The following is a 17068-nucleotide window of genomic DNA, read 5'->3' as shown; positions in this document are numbered from 1 at the left end:
GCAAAAAATTGAAAAAACCTCAAATTCGAAAATTTTCATTAATTATGTACAATTTTGAGGTATTTATTAAAATTTACACTTTAATTACTCAAAAAACGTAAGATTTCATGCTTCATTGATAAACGAAAAAATTGCAAATTAAAATATACTTCTATAATTAACAAACAAATAAGTTAATAAAGTTAATATTTAATAAGACATATACAATATTTTGAAAAAGTTCTAGAATCTTCTGTAAATAATATTTGTAGATGCCTATTTATTGCTGTTTTAAGATAATTTATATACCTGAGTGACCTTCGGTGAATTTTAGCCCAGTGTAAGTTATTTCATTGAGAAGTGGGGATGGACCTAGGAGGGTCTGGGCCTTACTACATACCTGCTATTTCGTAGCAGCTGTAAAAACCGTTAGCCAGTATTCGAGATACAGAGTAGTGTACAACATCGTTTTTAAAAATACACCTGCAGGCTGAGTTACTCTAAGTGATTTGTGAGAAATTTACTTTATTCAAAGAAAAATTCAAAATTCACCGAAGGTCACTCAGGTATATAAATTATCTTAAAACAGCAATAAATAGGCATCTACAAATATTATTTACAGAAGATTCTAGAACTTTTTCAAAATATTGTAGATGTCTTATTAAATATTAACTTTATTAGCTTATTTGTTTGTTAATTATAGAAGTATATTTTAATTTGCAATTTTTTCGTTTATCAATGAAGCATGAAATCTTACGTTTTTTGAGTAATTAAAGTGTAAATTTTAATAAATACCTCAAAATTGTACATAATTAAAAGAAAATTTTCGAATTTGAGGTTTTTTCAATTTTTTGCATTTTCTAATAATATTTCCTATAGTAATGTATATTTTTTTTTACACCATCAGAAAGTAGATATTTCAACGAACAAAAAGCCCCCAAACTTTTTGAAAAAAGCTGAAATTTTGACGTCAGAATTTTGGATTGAAAATTAGGGTGCTTTTATGATATTAAGTTAAAATGAGGCGAAAAAATAAATATTTTTAATCAAATAAATTACAGTATATTTGGGACATAATAAGGTAAGTTTTCACCAAATTTCGTAGAAAAAAAAAACTTTTTAAAAAAGATATAAATAAAAAACCAAAAACTTGGTTTTTTGAATTTTTCACCTAAATTTTGAGGTTATGTGAAAAAATTGTAAATACCAAAGTTGTAGATCTTTTTATGACCTACAACTTTGCCATTTAACTTTTTTCCATAGGACTGGTAGTTTCGCCGGAAATCAAGATAAACAATTTTTCCCCCTTAAAAGTCACCCCCCTCCCACTTCCCGAACTCGGATCGACCGTAATTTATTTTTCCTTTCATTTTGATCATATTCCCCTGCATTTCTAATGGGTTTCATCCTACTGTAATTTTTTTTCATTTTTTACTATTTTTGAAGGCTTCGGCACTGGTCTATATAATATATCTGGTACAAATGAAATGTGAATGATGAATGAAAGGTTATCTACCTTTAAAGTGAAAAAGGTAGAATATGGTTAAAAATAATTTCAAACGCCAGTTGCTTAAATAGAATCTCAATAGAATATGAATATCACGTTTATACAACATTTAAATGGCCATGAACTTTTCAAGCTATTGATCCATTCGGATATTATTAGACTATACTTTGAAGTAACAAACAAAAACGATTTATATATATTTAGACACAGCGCACATATAACAACTCACTACTACACTCTCAAAACCATACGCACGCATTATACATATGTCTTCTTACACTAAAACTGCACCATATACCACGGAATAATTTATCTAGTTACCCACAACATAGCGTCTAGCGAATTTTGTCTCAACTATATTTCTGACACGAATAAAGTTTTACTATTGTTATTATTATTATAGTAACAAGGTAAAATATGAAATTCTTTCTTAATTTCATATTTTAATCTAAAAATAAATAATATCTTATATCGTTCTTTATAAACGATATTTATTTTAATACTTTAATTAGTCATTATGTAATATTGTGCATTATTGTTTTGAGTACATTACCGATTAGTTCTGAGTGGTTGCCCCGATGTCTCCTTCCGCGGCCGAGCGAGGGGCGTCGAACGACCGGACAGGACTTCTTCGGCTCGCAGCTCTTCTGTAGAACCTAGACAATGTTTTAAGCTTATTATTACTAGCTAGTGGATCGAGTGAATAGCACTGGAACAAGGAAATGTGCCAGCAAGACATTTCGCTCGATTGCCAAAAACTGGTGAGACAAAACAAAGAAGAAAACTTGTATAAAACTTTATTGTTGGAGTAAAATGCCGCAGGGATATGCGTAACAGCATTTCCAGACGTAAAAACGTCACCAAAATATACTGTGAGGAAGTATTTGAAGAGTCGGGAAGACTCTGATTTTGTTTAAGTAGTAATTTGAAATATTAAGTATTATTAGTTGTTTCAAATGAAAATTTCAATTTTCTTTAGTTTTTTTTATGTATTTCTGTCTGTAATGTACCTATTCGTGTTCTGTTTCATATAGTTTATCTATGTAAACTGTTTTGATTATATTGTCTATGTGTTTTGTTTTATGAACTGTATGTTAGTTGTAACATTACTAATAATTAAAAAGATAAGAAAGGCATGCTTGTCTAGTTGCCTATGTTACAGTCTTTAGGAAATACTGAAGTTGATAAAGGGACCACTACTTTGCTGATTGTAGTGAGGCAATTGGAGATGTCAGTAACAAAGGAGTGAAATTTCAAGGCTTCTAGACGAGCCTAGTTTAGACAGATGACGGAATCAGGTTGTGTAGCTCTTGGAACACTTACTTTAATCATCTAATTTTTTTATTGAATTATTGCGTAATATTTACGTAGGTGTAAGCTAAAAATATGTTCTTGCGTAGAAGCCTGTTTTGTAAGTGGTGTTATAATAATCCCATTGAAGATAATATAATATTCTCTATTTTAAACCTAAGTTTCTTTACTTTTACACGGCTGGTTGAAATCGTATCGTCTTGGGAAAATAACCTTAAAAAATACATTAATCCTTGAAATGGTGTTGGTTATGGAAGCTATGCAAAGGGGTGGCATACACCTGTCATAACCGGAAGTACAGCATGTGTGACCAAGGGTACATTTGGGGGTTATATTTTTGCCATTTAGATAAACTTATATTATCATTAAATGACCCTTTTAATTACGTTATTTGTATGACAGAGGTGGAGGTTCAAAACTCGCAGCAATACCATTACTACTTTTTATTTCAAAATCATATTTTCTTTGATTACACTAAGTGATATTAAATAAAAGGAATTAATAAAATATCCATGTGATTGAAGCAGTATAAAATAATTCAAAAAGTCATGTTTAACGAATAAATGGGCTCAACGCTCAACTTTGCTGTAGTGATGGTCGCAGAAAATGTCTCTAAAACACTAGTTTTATTCATAGATATATAATAAGAAATTTGCCTTTTCACAATAATTATAGGTTCACATGCTGCAGGCATTTTACATCTTTGATTCATAGATTCTGGTTCCTATAAAACAAGAGGCAAACGATGGACACTCTCAATGCCAAAGGGCTCGCGAATGTGTTGTCGGCCTTTAAACCACCCCAACTATTTGTAAGATCTTTATGTAAAGTTTATCTTTAGGTGACGTCAATTTGGTGTTTTGTCATGTGTTTTAATATATAAGCTTGAAGAGGCTAACACAACTAGGAACATACATACCTCCATTCCCATTTCTATCATGTGACTTCTTCTTTCTAGCGTTATCTTCGGCTCTTGATGTGCTAGCCGGGCGTCGCCTAAAACCAAAGGAAGTGGCGACACCTCTTGTTTGTTTGTTGCCATTGCTCACACTCTTGTCTCGCTTCTTAGCCCCTTTCGACTCGGAGTGACCCTGAAGAAAAAATCTTTATTATTCATATTATATTTATCAAGATAACACGGCAGTTGTACACATGCCGAAGTGATCGGAATTTATTTGTTTTGATAAGTCTAATACAAATATATCAACGGAGATATATAGGTAGGATGCCTTTTTATAAGCATATGGAACTTTTATAGTACATTCTAGTTTTAAATAAATGTATATTTATAGTAAATATCATTGAATATCCATAATCATCATTTGTATGATGTTTTTATTAGTACTAATAATTGTCTTTACACATTCTGTATTTTATTAGTTTTTAATGTATAAATATACTACTTACATAGTTACCAATAATGATAACGAAAGCCAATGTCCCAATGTTAATGAACTTAACAGATTAACATTAAATTTTATTGATGTCAAAAGCTGTTATGTCATAGGTAAAGTTATTTTAATCTTCTTAACTACGCTCGTTTAACTAACAGGATTAAAAACGTGATGGATTGGAAGTGACGTTTGACATGCACGATCTACTTTTAGTTCTAGTTGAGATTAGGTCAGGTATCTATTAAATATATTCTATAAATCACTTGAAACCATGTAAAATTCTAAGGGCCTGTTTCACAATGTCCGGATAAGTTCCAAATAAGCTATTTGTTACTTATTTGTAGGATAAACAGTATTTTTGCGTTTCGCGACTGTCAGATAGCGCTATTTGTCATGAAATGCCAAGTATCTTATTCGGAACTTTTATCTTTCGAATAATTTATGTGTTGCATAGCTTTTTGGCACTTTATCCATACATTGTGAAACAGGCCCTTATTGTATTGTTTATACTGTAGAAGGCTCTCCTTATTTTAAGTGATACCGCCGCCCATGGACACTCAATGCCAAGGGTTTATGCCATACGTAAAGGCATTTAAAATTATTGTGAGTGAGAAATCACAATCAAGTATTAGCATCAAGACCTGTAAATCAAAAAGATATATTTAAGCTATGAATCATCACGACTTATCAGACACCAAGCTGTTGCTAGCGTATACTTATGGTTCTGAAACCTGGGTAAAGCAAGAAGACAGCTCTCACTATTTGCGAGGGCAAAGTGGCTCAAAGGTTGGCTCTGTTTGCGACTACTATGTTTGATATTTTTTAATAAAGAACTTTGTAACATCCTCATCGTCGCGAAAAACGTCCAATAAATATCATGCAACGTGTGATGTGCACCAAATGGCAGACGACAGAATCCCAAAGATCACTGAACTCATAACCTGGTGGCAAGATATCACAGGTTTCCAAGAACTCGAAACAATAGATGTTCAAAGCAAGAAACTTTTTTAAATAATTTATTAATTAAATAAGAAGCACGAGTTAGATTGGCGAAAGATACTTGGAAGCCTTTAAGCAGTCCAGCCATTGATAATGATGATTATACGGGTACTACACATTAAAATAATTTTCTATTATTAGACGTTTTCAGTCTTTCGCCGACCACGATAAAAGCACTCGAAAGTTCGATAAATGTAATAATTTAAAATTTAAATCTTCTAATTTAATGTTCCTTTCGGAAACATTAAATTATTAAAGTATATAATTCCTTTGTTTTGTATAGACTTATTTGTACACATATATAAGTGTAACCTGTTGTGGAGGCATCCAGTGTGTTTGTATTTGTTTTATTTTTGACTTTGTTTTTATTAAGGATGTCTCTGTTTGGTTTCCCAATAAATAAATAAATAAATAAATACACTGGCTGTTCATATGGCTGATATTATTAGTTATAATAATTGTAGGATTTTAAGTGGTATTATTGTGTAGTTCTATCGCATTAGTATCTACTACCTAGTAACTGTTAGGACATGATAATTATGTGGAAATAAATAAATATAAACGTTTGGATATGACGTATACTTGGAAAATACTTGCACCTATTAATATGTGGCACATGTTACTTCCTTATTTAGTTGTTCCTGTCTTAGTTCCGCCAAGAGATTGTCAACGTTATCTTACTGATAGTATTACGTCAGTGAGTTTAATCCTTACTAATCTAGAACACCAAAGACAAAAATCGCAATAATGGTTTGAAACCCGTTGACCACTATATTCAGAATCTAGTTTGCCACAGTATCTTGTATATAAATTTGTGATATGTAGAAATCGTATAGCTAAAAGAGACTGCCCACAACAGAGATTCGTAGTAGGAGAGTGTGTGTAGTACACTTGATTTTACCTAAATATCATGTTATAGTATTTAATAAAGTTTTTTCTTTCTTTCTTTTTATATAAATAAACATAAATCGTAAAATATACGACTAAGACGGAGTATTTTTTATTCCTTGACTTTTATAAACTTGAAGGTTTTATAAACGGAAACTGCACGGAAAACCCAAAAAATCTGTTTTTAATTAATAGAATCTATGGGTAGTATATCTTAATGTTCCATATGTTCTCCTATCTGCATCCCAATAACTAAACCCAACGAAGATAATCCATTTTTGGCGACGGATAGAATGCAATATTTGATAATCAATATAAACCAAATAAAGTAAATAAAACCGCACAAATCATATCAAAATATACTTGTCTATGAATAAAACATATCAAAAAGCTTTTTAATTATTTAAAAAACTGGTGGTAGGTATGGAATTATACCTTTCCATCCACGGCAGAATTCGGAAATTAATTAATATAACTGACACACATATATGATCTATACCACCCATATCTCATTTTCATTAGAAGTCTAAAAAATGACAATTTAATTGGTACAGATACATTATAAGGATTCATCAATCATTTTATTAATAGCTAGCAATATGATGGCCTATTTTCCCATGGATTCCTTTGTAATAATGTCGAACTTAATTATACTATTCGAGAACTAACCTTTTGTAAAATTGTTTAGTTTCGAAGAGTTATTGTAATCTAAGATCAAATTTAAGCAAATTTAGTTACACATATAAGTTACAATTTAGTAACAATAAAGGCTTTATTATTATATATAAGTTATATTCTACAACTCAAAATAACTTTATTTATATAGGTAATGTCAACAGAAACTATGATAAATTGATTCTAAATTTACAGTTACGCAAGTTCGCAAATCAAGGGCGTATAAGAGTGGCGTACTCTCCGCCACTCTTTTTAATCGCTTTAAAAAATTGTTTGAACTATAGCAAACAATCCCTAGGATTAGGATTTAGGATCATTTAAATAATCGTCAAATTTTTAAAATACTTTATTATTATTAGATTATGCATCTAAATAGATTAAACAAAGTCATATTAGTTACACCTTAATTCAATATCGGCTGGACCGACGTTAGTTATCTCTCTTTTTGAGGATTCTTTACAATCCGAAGAACAGAATAAGTAGCTACAGAGTTGAGAATAACCTCCTCCAGGCTAACACGCACATCATATGCTTCATGTCATAAAAATATCCCTCGGAAGTCTTCGACAGATATGGCACATTAACAATAGCCTCTCATGCCGGCTTGACATATTTGGCACCTCGATCTGTGTGCGGCCTACTAACTAGTAATGACGTCTTTTGTTTCAAGCATTTGAACATATTACGACTATGTAATCAAATGTTTAATGGTCTCAAAAGAATGTTTATATTTAGTTGATCGATTAAACAAAAAGAAAGTCGTGTATCAAAAAAATATCTATTCATTATTAAAGTACACGTTTGGGAATATATTTGTTAAAAAGAACACCGTTCAAATGTGGACCCTGGCGTTCGCGGCAATCATTTAATCCAACAAATAAAATCACATATGAAGGCTCGGCAGGTGGACTCAGTGATAGCTGCCATTTCGTAATGGATATTTTCTTTCAATTGCGCCAGAGAAGTCGGCTTATTGGCGTAGTCTTAAGATTTAACATAACACCATAAGAAAAAAATCGTAGGGGTTAAATCAGGACTCCTCCACCTCTCCTGGAGAACAATTTGCCTAAGAGAATTTCACGAACTCGTGGCAGAGACGTAATGTGACGTGTGACGTTGCTAAGTCCTGCTGGAACCGTGTTCTGTGGTTGGTTTTTATGTATGTATGTATATTTGTTTTTTATGAGTTCACATCGCATGCGTTATTAGATCGTATTTGATTAAATCCCGGCATATAGCCAGACAAGTTCTGGCACCAAGAAGTCTTTATTTGAACCTACCGACGTCTGGGATGAGAGTCGCAAGTCAATAATTTTGAGAGCAGTGTCAAAATTCTTGACACTAGCAAACAGCGAACGTTGCCACAAAAAACTCTTTCATAACATCGTTGTTCATAATAAATTACATTGAAGTTCACAATAGGCTGAGTCGTGCGAAAGTACTGCCAGTAATGGTACATGCACCTGAGAACGGGGAAGGAATATAAACATAGGTATTTACTTAAATTTAAATGGTTTGTATTGTTACGTTATTCAGTGCTGGGAATTGTGAATGTTTAGAACGAGTAATACTGTGTAAAATGTAGGAATAATGATTCACAGAATGGACAAAAACTAAAACGGCTTATCCGTTTAAACTTCTTTCACGAAGTTACTTAGTCTTTGGTTATAGCCAGACAAGTTCTGGCACCAAGAAGTCTTTATTTGAACCTACCGACGTCTGGGATGAGAGTCGCAAGTCAATAATTCTGAGAGCAGTGTCAAAATTCTTGACATTAGCAAACAGCGAACGTTGCCACAAAAAACTCTTTCATAACATCGTTGTTCATAATAAATTACATTGAAGTTCACAATAGGCTGAGTCGTGCGAAAGTACTGCCAGTAATGGTACATTCACCTGAGAACGGGGAAGGAATATAAACATAGGTATTTACTTAAATTTAAATGGTTTGTATTGTTACGTTATTCAGTGCTGGGAATTGTGAATGTTTAGAACGAGTAATACTGTGTAAAATGTAGGAATAATGATTCACAGAATGGACAAAAACTAAAACGGCTTATCCGTTTAAACTTCTTTCACGAAGTTATTACTCTATTTACATAACGACTCAATATTATTGTAATACATCTATGCGTCGTAAAGTTTTTTGAAGTCAGCAAGTACTTCATAGCGTATTTGACTGTACAGATCTTCATAGGTTTTAGATTTGTAGAGACTTTAAAGTCAAAAATGCCCAAGAGAGTCTTCCATGATAAACTTTCATAGATAATTCCATAATTGTTTTTTGGTTTTATCAATTACATTCGGTAAGCTTGCTTTGCAAGTCCTGGTTCTAATTATTAAGTAGCAGCTGATAAAATAAACAAATGTATTCGGTGCCAGAGAGTTCCAACATAAAATCAGCTTTATTAAATTTTTACTGTATTAACCATTCGTTGGTTGGTTGGTTTATATGTATGTATGTATATTTGTTTTTTATGAGTTCACATCGCATGCGTTACAAGATCGTATTTGATTAAATCCCGCGAAACAAATTTATGATAGAAAGAAAAAACATACAAATTATAAGGGCTGCAACGGACGGCCTTATCGCTAATAAGCTATCTTTTTCAGGCAACCCTAAATTATAGATTTATATATATATATATTTATATATATATTTATTTACGCACGTAGGGACCAATCATTTTTTCCTTGTCAACCTGAGATGTCAATCTTGCCACCCATACATTCAAAGATAATAGAAAGAGGCGTGATTGTGTAAAGGTTATAATCTGTGATTCAAATCTCTTTGGAATAATTCGAAATGTCAGAATTGAAACACGAACGAACGATTCAATGATAATGACAGTATCACAATAGGATTTTTAATAACCTGCTATGCGACGACTTTACGTTTTGAAAGTGAAGTTTATATTACATCGTATTGGATTATATGAACAGTGATACCTACAATGTTCAAGGTCAAGTGAGAAGCTTCAGTGTGATCTAACACTAATATCTGTCAAGTCCTAGGATTTTGACAATATGTTTGCACAGAGAAGCGATATCAGGGCGTACTGTAGAAAAAATGAGGCCTACTTCTAGCAATGGACAAGAGAGGTTAATAATGATGTTTAAGCCTACATATATTTCTGAATCTTAGCTTAAAATCATATACTTAATATATACAGGAAAAATATTTCTACACACACAAAAACACACTTGCGATACTTTTAATTTCATTCAAGAGATGGATTATGAATTATACAATCATTTTGTATTCTAAAGCTATAGAGTCGTAACCGGAAGTGAGGTGGATGAACTTAACTGTTAACGTTGTATTTCCATAAATAATTAATTTACACTTAAACCTCTGAGAACATTTTTGAAGTTATACTTCTTTTGGCGCGATGGAGAAAAATGATGAGAGTGAATTTTTAAGATGCGCGCGTACACCAACACCTAAATTCGACATCGTAAAGTTAGGTTAGGTTAGGTCTAGGTGGCACGGAAATCGATAACTATATTTAAGTTGTCTATTTTAGTATTTTTATATTTAGAACACGTGTAACAGTATAATTAAACAGTGTGAATAAATAAATATTAAATTATAATTATAATAATTCGGTGTTTTTAAATCAATTTCATATATGACGGTGATAGTATTTACTAATAATTTATTAATTTAAATAAAATCTTTTTGATTAATTTTAATATTTATCGTTAATCACTGCTACATTTTAGTTATTTTTTCCATACGCCAAAGAAGTATAACTTCTAACGCGTGTACATAAGTATACACACTCTTTTTTTTTGTATATTTTATAGAATTTATGAAGCCGTTTGACAGGTAGACGCATGTACGTATGTACGGGTTGCCGGCCTTTAAACGATTACAATTACATATATTAATTATACGAAGTGTAGTATCTCACAATCCATATTTCGATAGTACTAAGTTATTTTTAAATAACTAGAAGATACGAAAATATCTTAAATATCGAAATTACATTTCGTAATTATGCCACCCAATAAATATTACGTCTATCAAACTATTATTAACTCAATGGCGATCTGTTATCTAAGTTGTATTACAATACAATAGAGGAAAAGCTGTGTACAATTTATTCGATAGATTGCGTTCATTGTGCGTGCTCATACAATGTTTTGATTTGGAGACAAATGATTCATTTGTTTTCAAATTTGCGTCACATAGAAAGGAAATAAATAGAGGAAGTGAGTTGAGTCATCTATACGCTTTATATAAGGGTTTTTAATAATAAATATTAAGTAATGAAATCAATTACATACAAATAAAATAAAAATCTCACAGTTATCACTCACTCACACAATTCCACCCACACACTCACACATGCACTCAGGCTTGTTGATAACAGTTGAAGAAAAAACAAAATAAACATTGTAATTACATTCTATATAAATATATTTTAAGGAATTTAGAAGAGTTTGTTATGGAAGAGCTTGGAATTCCGACACACCTATTGATGCCTTATAGGGTCTTAAATCTTACACATTGTAATGCATAATATGTACTAAAAATGAATAAACACATTTTTTTTATTACAGTTATTAATCTCCTGGGATGACTGAAAACGGAGCAGTATTTATAATTAATTAACATAATATAAACAGGAACGTATGATCTATATCACCCATGTCTGATTTATGAAAATCTACAAAAATGTCAATTAAATAAGTTTAAATACATTATGAAAATCCATCAATTCTTTTATTAAAAGCTAACAATATGCAGAGCAGTGTTGGTGCGACTCTGATGCCTGGCTGTGCAATGATGGACTTTCTGTCTTTGAGCGTATTTAACATTCCCTCGAACGGCGAAGGTAAACATGAGAACGCTTACTTGTTAATTAGATTGACAAATGATCATGAAACAGATTCAGACATGACCTCTGAGGTCATGTCTAAGGACATAAAAAAGATGTAGCGCCACTGATTTACTTTTAATCTAAAAGCCTACACATCAGAAATGATTACTTTTTAATGATTATTACATGGGGTAGAGAGGTAATCTTAGAGGTGATTTGGCTATGAAATAGCAAGTCAGGGACAGTCGTCTCCATATCACGAGGAAATATAAAACTTCTATCATCAAAAAAACACAGTAACAATATCTCTCTTTCCATGACTGCATAAATTCAATTTGACAGAAAGAGACAAATGATAATAAAACAAAACCATTGAACTGTTTTGTGAATATGATTGTTTTAAGAATTAACGTTTTTATTCGCCTCCAGTCTAGACGTGTTGCTGAATAGTTTTGCCTGATGTAAAAACTAGACAAATTACTTAAACGAGTTTTGCAGACAGTAATGTTGATAATGGATACTAGCTAGGCTTAAAGGATATTTTTTTTAATTTGCAAGTAGTATTATTTATCAGACTTATCAGTTCAAAGAAACGCTTCTATTACCATCAAATTTATACTGTTGTTATTAATTTATATATTGATATAATCAGTACATATTACTATTTTTAAATTATTTATTTTATTAATGGATTCCTACAGCTACTCATTAAACAATCATCAAACAATTATATTATACATAAAAGCCAAAAACGGAATACACATTCAAACATAAACAGTTTTACCTATGAATACAAAAAAAAAATCAATTCATAAGAAAAGGAAGAATAACAAAGCCATTATTAATAGAAGATACCAGAGTTTTTTTTAAATATTTTTTTGCACTTTTACTCACATTAAAAATTATATATGTACATACAAAATTAATGCACCAGAACGTTATTCCATTAATGAAGACAATTTGTGAAAGCAAATGATACACTCTTCTCTGGCATGTTCCTGTAGGTAAGAATAATTTAAATATGTATCTACAAAAACAAAATTATACTAATATTATAAAAACTAAAAAAAAATAGTTTTTCGTAACGTTACATACTCAAATTCATTACTTTTTGTTTGTAACAAGGATCAAACGGGCACCTGATGTTACATGTAGGTACCGCAGCCCATACATTCACATTGTCAGAAAGCGCGCAAGTGCGTTGTCGGTCTTTTAATCCTAACGCTCTTGAAATACAATAATACTTGAACATATAAACGAATAAACTACTGGGCTAAAGTTTATTTTATCATAAGAATTTTAATGCAGAATCCCTAGTCACATAGGATATTTATTTCGTAAATATTTGTGAGGCATTTTATAAAATATATCTTGGCATTAAACAGTAATTTCTCTATTCATATGAGCCGTATCAAATATGAATTAATTGCTACTGTAACTTTCTACAAGCTTTAACTTCCGTCTTATAAGTCTAGAATTACCGGAAGTTTTTAATTGCGATTATTAAATTTTTATACTAAGAAGTAGTAAGAGAGCATTTTATAAAAACTTTTCTATTTTTTTATATCTATCTATTATGAATACTTTTCGTTTACGGATTTACCTGTCTACCTGCCTGTACTGTGTATATATCGAAAGCGAATTGTACCTTACTTCGGCCATACAATGCGCAGAGGCGATGAGAAGTTGGAAGACTGATTGTGGTCGATTCAACAATTCGATGGATCCATGAAGTGAAAGATTTATCGTCCTTAAAACTATACACTGTTATAATATGTGAGGCACTAGACAGAAACCGATGGAAACAGCATGTCCGCTCCATCAGTTTCTTTGTTAACTACGATGTTCAGACATGAGCTGCCGATTTAAGAGAGATAGTTGTGTAATAAGATTATGTCTAGGCACCACAAGCGTGCAACAATTCATTGAATTTTTAATTCGCCATTCTCAGCACCCGCACTTACAAATCCGATCTATGTATGCAAAAAATTATAAAAATGTTATTTCTTTATAAAATGTCTGCATCGCAGCCTATAGACCCATTTTAGTGGGTGCGTTGTCGGCCTTTGAAGGATGACATTTTTCTTTTTTTTTTACAGATGGAGGTCGTAGCTCCCTAGGGAAGACCGGGAGTCTTCTTTCTGAAGCAGACCGTGGAAGACTCCCATCAAGGTGAATCAGATGAAATTTAGAGATAGTTTTTTATAAAACAAATAATCTCTTTAATCTATTTCACATTTCTACTAATCTTGTATCTCAGTATAACATAAAACGAATCAAATAATTTAAACGAAAAACTGCTGACCACTAACAATAACAATTGGTTTAAATTATTTGAATAAGGAACACGTAGACATAACAGAACAAGAGAAACAATGGCTGTTATGGTGCCAAGTTGAAGTCTTCATCTCGATAGTTATTTCTACGTAACAACAGATAATTCCCATGCCCTAACGGTACAGCGGATGTAAGTGGACATACCACTAACAAGCTCAATTGAATTGCTCTCGGCATGTGATAATGTCTGTTGTGGCCCTTCGAACTGGAAACGGCTATACGACTATATTAAGAAGATACTACTTCCTAAATTAGACTTAATACTTTGCATGACATCTTTATTTAGCAGTGTTTACGTTTAACATTGGACAACTAATGTTTTAATAATTATCGACTTGTAACTTCCTAACGGCACTTCACGGTTAATCTTTTTTGGTTTAGGCATCATATTTAATATAGTATATACATACATATATATATATATATATATATATATATATATTCTAAAATTAAAAAAAATTAATATTACAAATTTTTACATATAAATTTTAAGAAGGACTATGATGCCGTGGAACAAAAACAATTGAAAAGCAATCAGGCAGGCAACATTTTTACTGCCTGGATCAACTTGAAAATCACGTTTGTCACGTAAATTCAATTAAAATGATTTATATCAAATTAATATGTCAATCACATAATGTTAATTACAACATTCCTGTTTGTAATTTATCTCATACGCCAATATGCCATGTAATCGTAAAACACAGTTATGAAATATTAAAGACGTAATTTCTTCAGCAAATTGCAGCTATCACTTCCAAACCTGTCAGTGCCAAGGTCACGTCATCAGGGCTGTCACTATTAAAAATGTGTTTTCTTTATAATTACCTACAAACACCGAAAATAACTGTATATACGTATTTTTATTATATGCTAAGTAGAAAGGGCTTAAAAACAATATGTCTATTTAACTATTTTTTTATGTTACGGAGGCATGGGCAGGAGACTAATCTGATGCTAAATGACACCTCCGCCCATGGGCACTCGCACTGCCAGAAGGCTCGCAAGCGCGCTGCCGGCCTTTTAAGAATAGGTGTCTACGCTATTTTTTGGAACTAAACTAAACTAAAAGCGGCCGTAAAATAGGCATATCCTGAACAGGCGTATTCGGTTTTAAAAAACTAATCAGAGAGTAACTCTGAACATAGTAATGTTCTGTGGTAAAACACAGACCTAATAAAAAAACCCGTTAGCAAATTAGTCAAATGAGTTTATACTCTATATTTTAAATTGACATAAGGCTGATATTCACGGTCGAAGCGATACCGTTTTTGATATAAACCTTACCAAATGATTGACAACCATGCGGGCCCTACAACGGTATTTCCTCAGATAGCTGTAATAAATTGATGCTGTTTGTATCATCAGTGCAGTGTGTAATTTGTTGTTGATAGATTAGTGTGGAACTGTCTAACGAGACAGAACATTAAATCCTATGACTGTTAAGATTGTCGTTACCCGACTATTATAAATGCTTAAATCTTTGAAACTACGCAACGGATTTTGATGCGGATTTTTTTAATAGATAGAGTGTTTCAAGTGGAAGGTTTATATGTATAATAACATCCATTAAATAGTGGAGAAGTACTGTTATTTTTGAGGTTTCTAATGTGATGTCGTAAATAATTACATTTTTTCCGCTTACATTGGAAACGCAGGCTGAACCCTACGAGTTTTATCAAAATAATTTACTAAGTATTGTACACATTGAAAAGGTCTACAGAAAAGTCCCTGATGGTATATGTCTATCTCTTGTGGATAACCCACATTTTTATATACAACGTTCACAGATTTTCTGTAGTGTATTTAGTATCAGCATTGCACCCGTGCGAAGCCGGGGCGGGCCGCTAGTAAAATAATAATTCTATACGCAAGAATATAAGAATATATTCAAAATTTATTCATAAAAGGTCCTGTGGGCTATAACGGACTGCGCCGAGAAATTCCGCTTACAATGTCTCTAATAAAGTTGTTACGTGGAAAGGAAAACAATCCGGTAGTGCTCAAGTGGCAAGGCCCCAGTAGTACGGTACCCCAGCGAACACTAACCTCTTGAGAAGGACATAATGACATGATCGTGGAGTAAATGATGCCTTGATGATCTTATGTTCCAAAATAAACGTATTTTATTTTTTATTTATTTTATTTTATTATGGTTTATTCTTGTCTTCAAACACAGTTAGCTAATATTATTAGCTCAGCGAATAACTAAAAGCTTCTAATAAAACCTTTACAAGTGCTGAAGAAAACTTTTGTTGTAAAACTTATTTTAAATTGTATTTAATTTGATAAAGAAATTGTCGTATCTGTCGCTCAATTGTTTATTACCCATCAGTTAAGTAAGGTTCTTAATTCCTATTTTTTATACGCAAACGATCTATGAATAGAAAATACCTGTGGTTTTGTGGTCGCAGTAATAGCTCAACAGTGTCATGTTACAGCAAGCTCAGGAACCTACTAACCAGTTGAGAAAAGTATTATAATTATATCGAAATAATTTTGCAGAATATGGCAGGTACCTATATATGAAAATTTAATAGGCTAAATAAGTAATATGGTAATATATCGACGATTGAGTAGCAAATCAAACATCGCAAGTTGAACTGGATAGGCCTCAGAAGAGACAAGATCTGGCGATGTGCAGCTGCAGACGGGGTAAGAGAACCGGAAAGGTTTGGTGCGAGATTAAATTCGCAAAATTATAGACCAATGAAGAGAAGATTATGGACGTCCTCTACGCCATCTGGGTCATGGGATATTACATGCCTGCGCGAGCTACCGTAGCTACTATGACTGAGACAAACGCTTAGGTTGCGTAAAAATAATATTTTGAAATTGTCATCAGTATATTGCGTTTTTTCTAAGATCTTCATCATGTTGCAGTCTCTCAGTCCGATCCTTATTTAATCACCCCATTGAGTTATTCTAAAAAGGCAAGTGGACTCATGTTAATTTTGTAAATATTCAGCGTAATATTGAATGTAATAACTTAAATTAACTTCGCCCTTAAAATGTCAACATTTAGTCTAGTCATAATAATCAAACAGTTATCTGTCAACTTGATATGACAGAACACAGATTGCTAAACAGTAAAACTTCAAACTATGTAAATGACATTTTATCCGATATTTAAAGTGGCACTGACTTTC

At 32.1% G+C, this 17068-nt stretch overlaps 1 protein-coding gene across 11 annotated transcripts in view; it reads right to left on the bottom strand.

Moving 5' to 3' along the window:
- Positions 1–17068, bottom strand: part of LOC110995596 — an 85834-nt gene that overhangs the window by 43503 nt on the left and 25263 nt on the right. For all 11 annotated transcript variants that reach the window (XM_045633611.1, XM_045633614.1, XM_045633623.1 and 8 more), the window contains 2 exons: positions 3717–3888; positions 2040–2142 (listed from right to left, as the gene is read on the bottom strand). In XM_045633611.1, coding sequence (XP_045489567.1) covers positions 2040–2142; positions 3717–3888 — 275 coding nt within the window. The remainder of the gene's footprint in view (positions 1–2039; positions 2143–3716; positions 3889–17068) is intronic.

Source organism: Pieris rapae, chromosome 2 (assembly GCF_905147795.1).
Source record: "Pieris rapae chromosome 2, ilPieRapa1.1, whole genome shotgun sequence".
Lineage (NCBI taxonomy): Eukaryota > Metazoa > Arthropoda > Insecta > Lepidoptera > Pieridae > Pieris > Pieris rapae.
The sequence above is the reverse complement of the archived record's forward strand: the minus strand, read 5'-3'. Positions and strand labels throughout refer to the sequence as shown.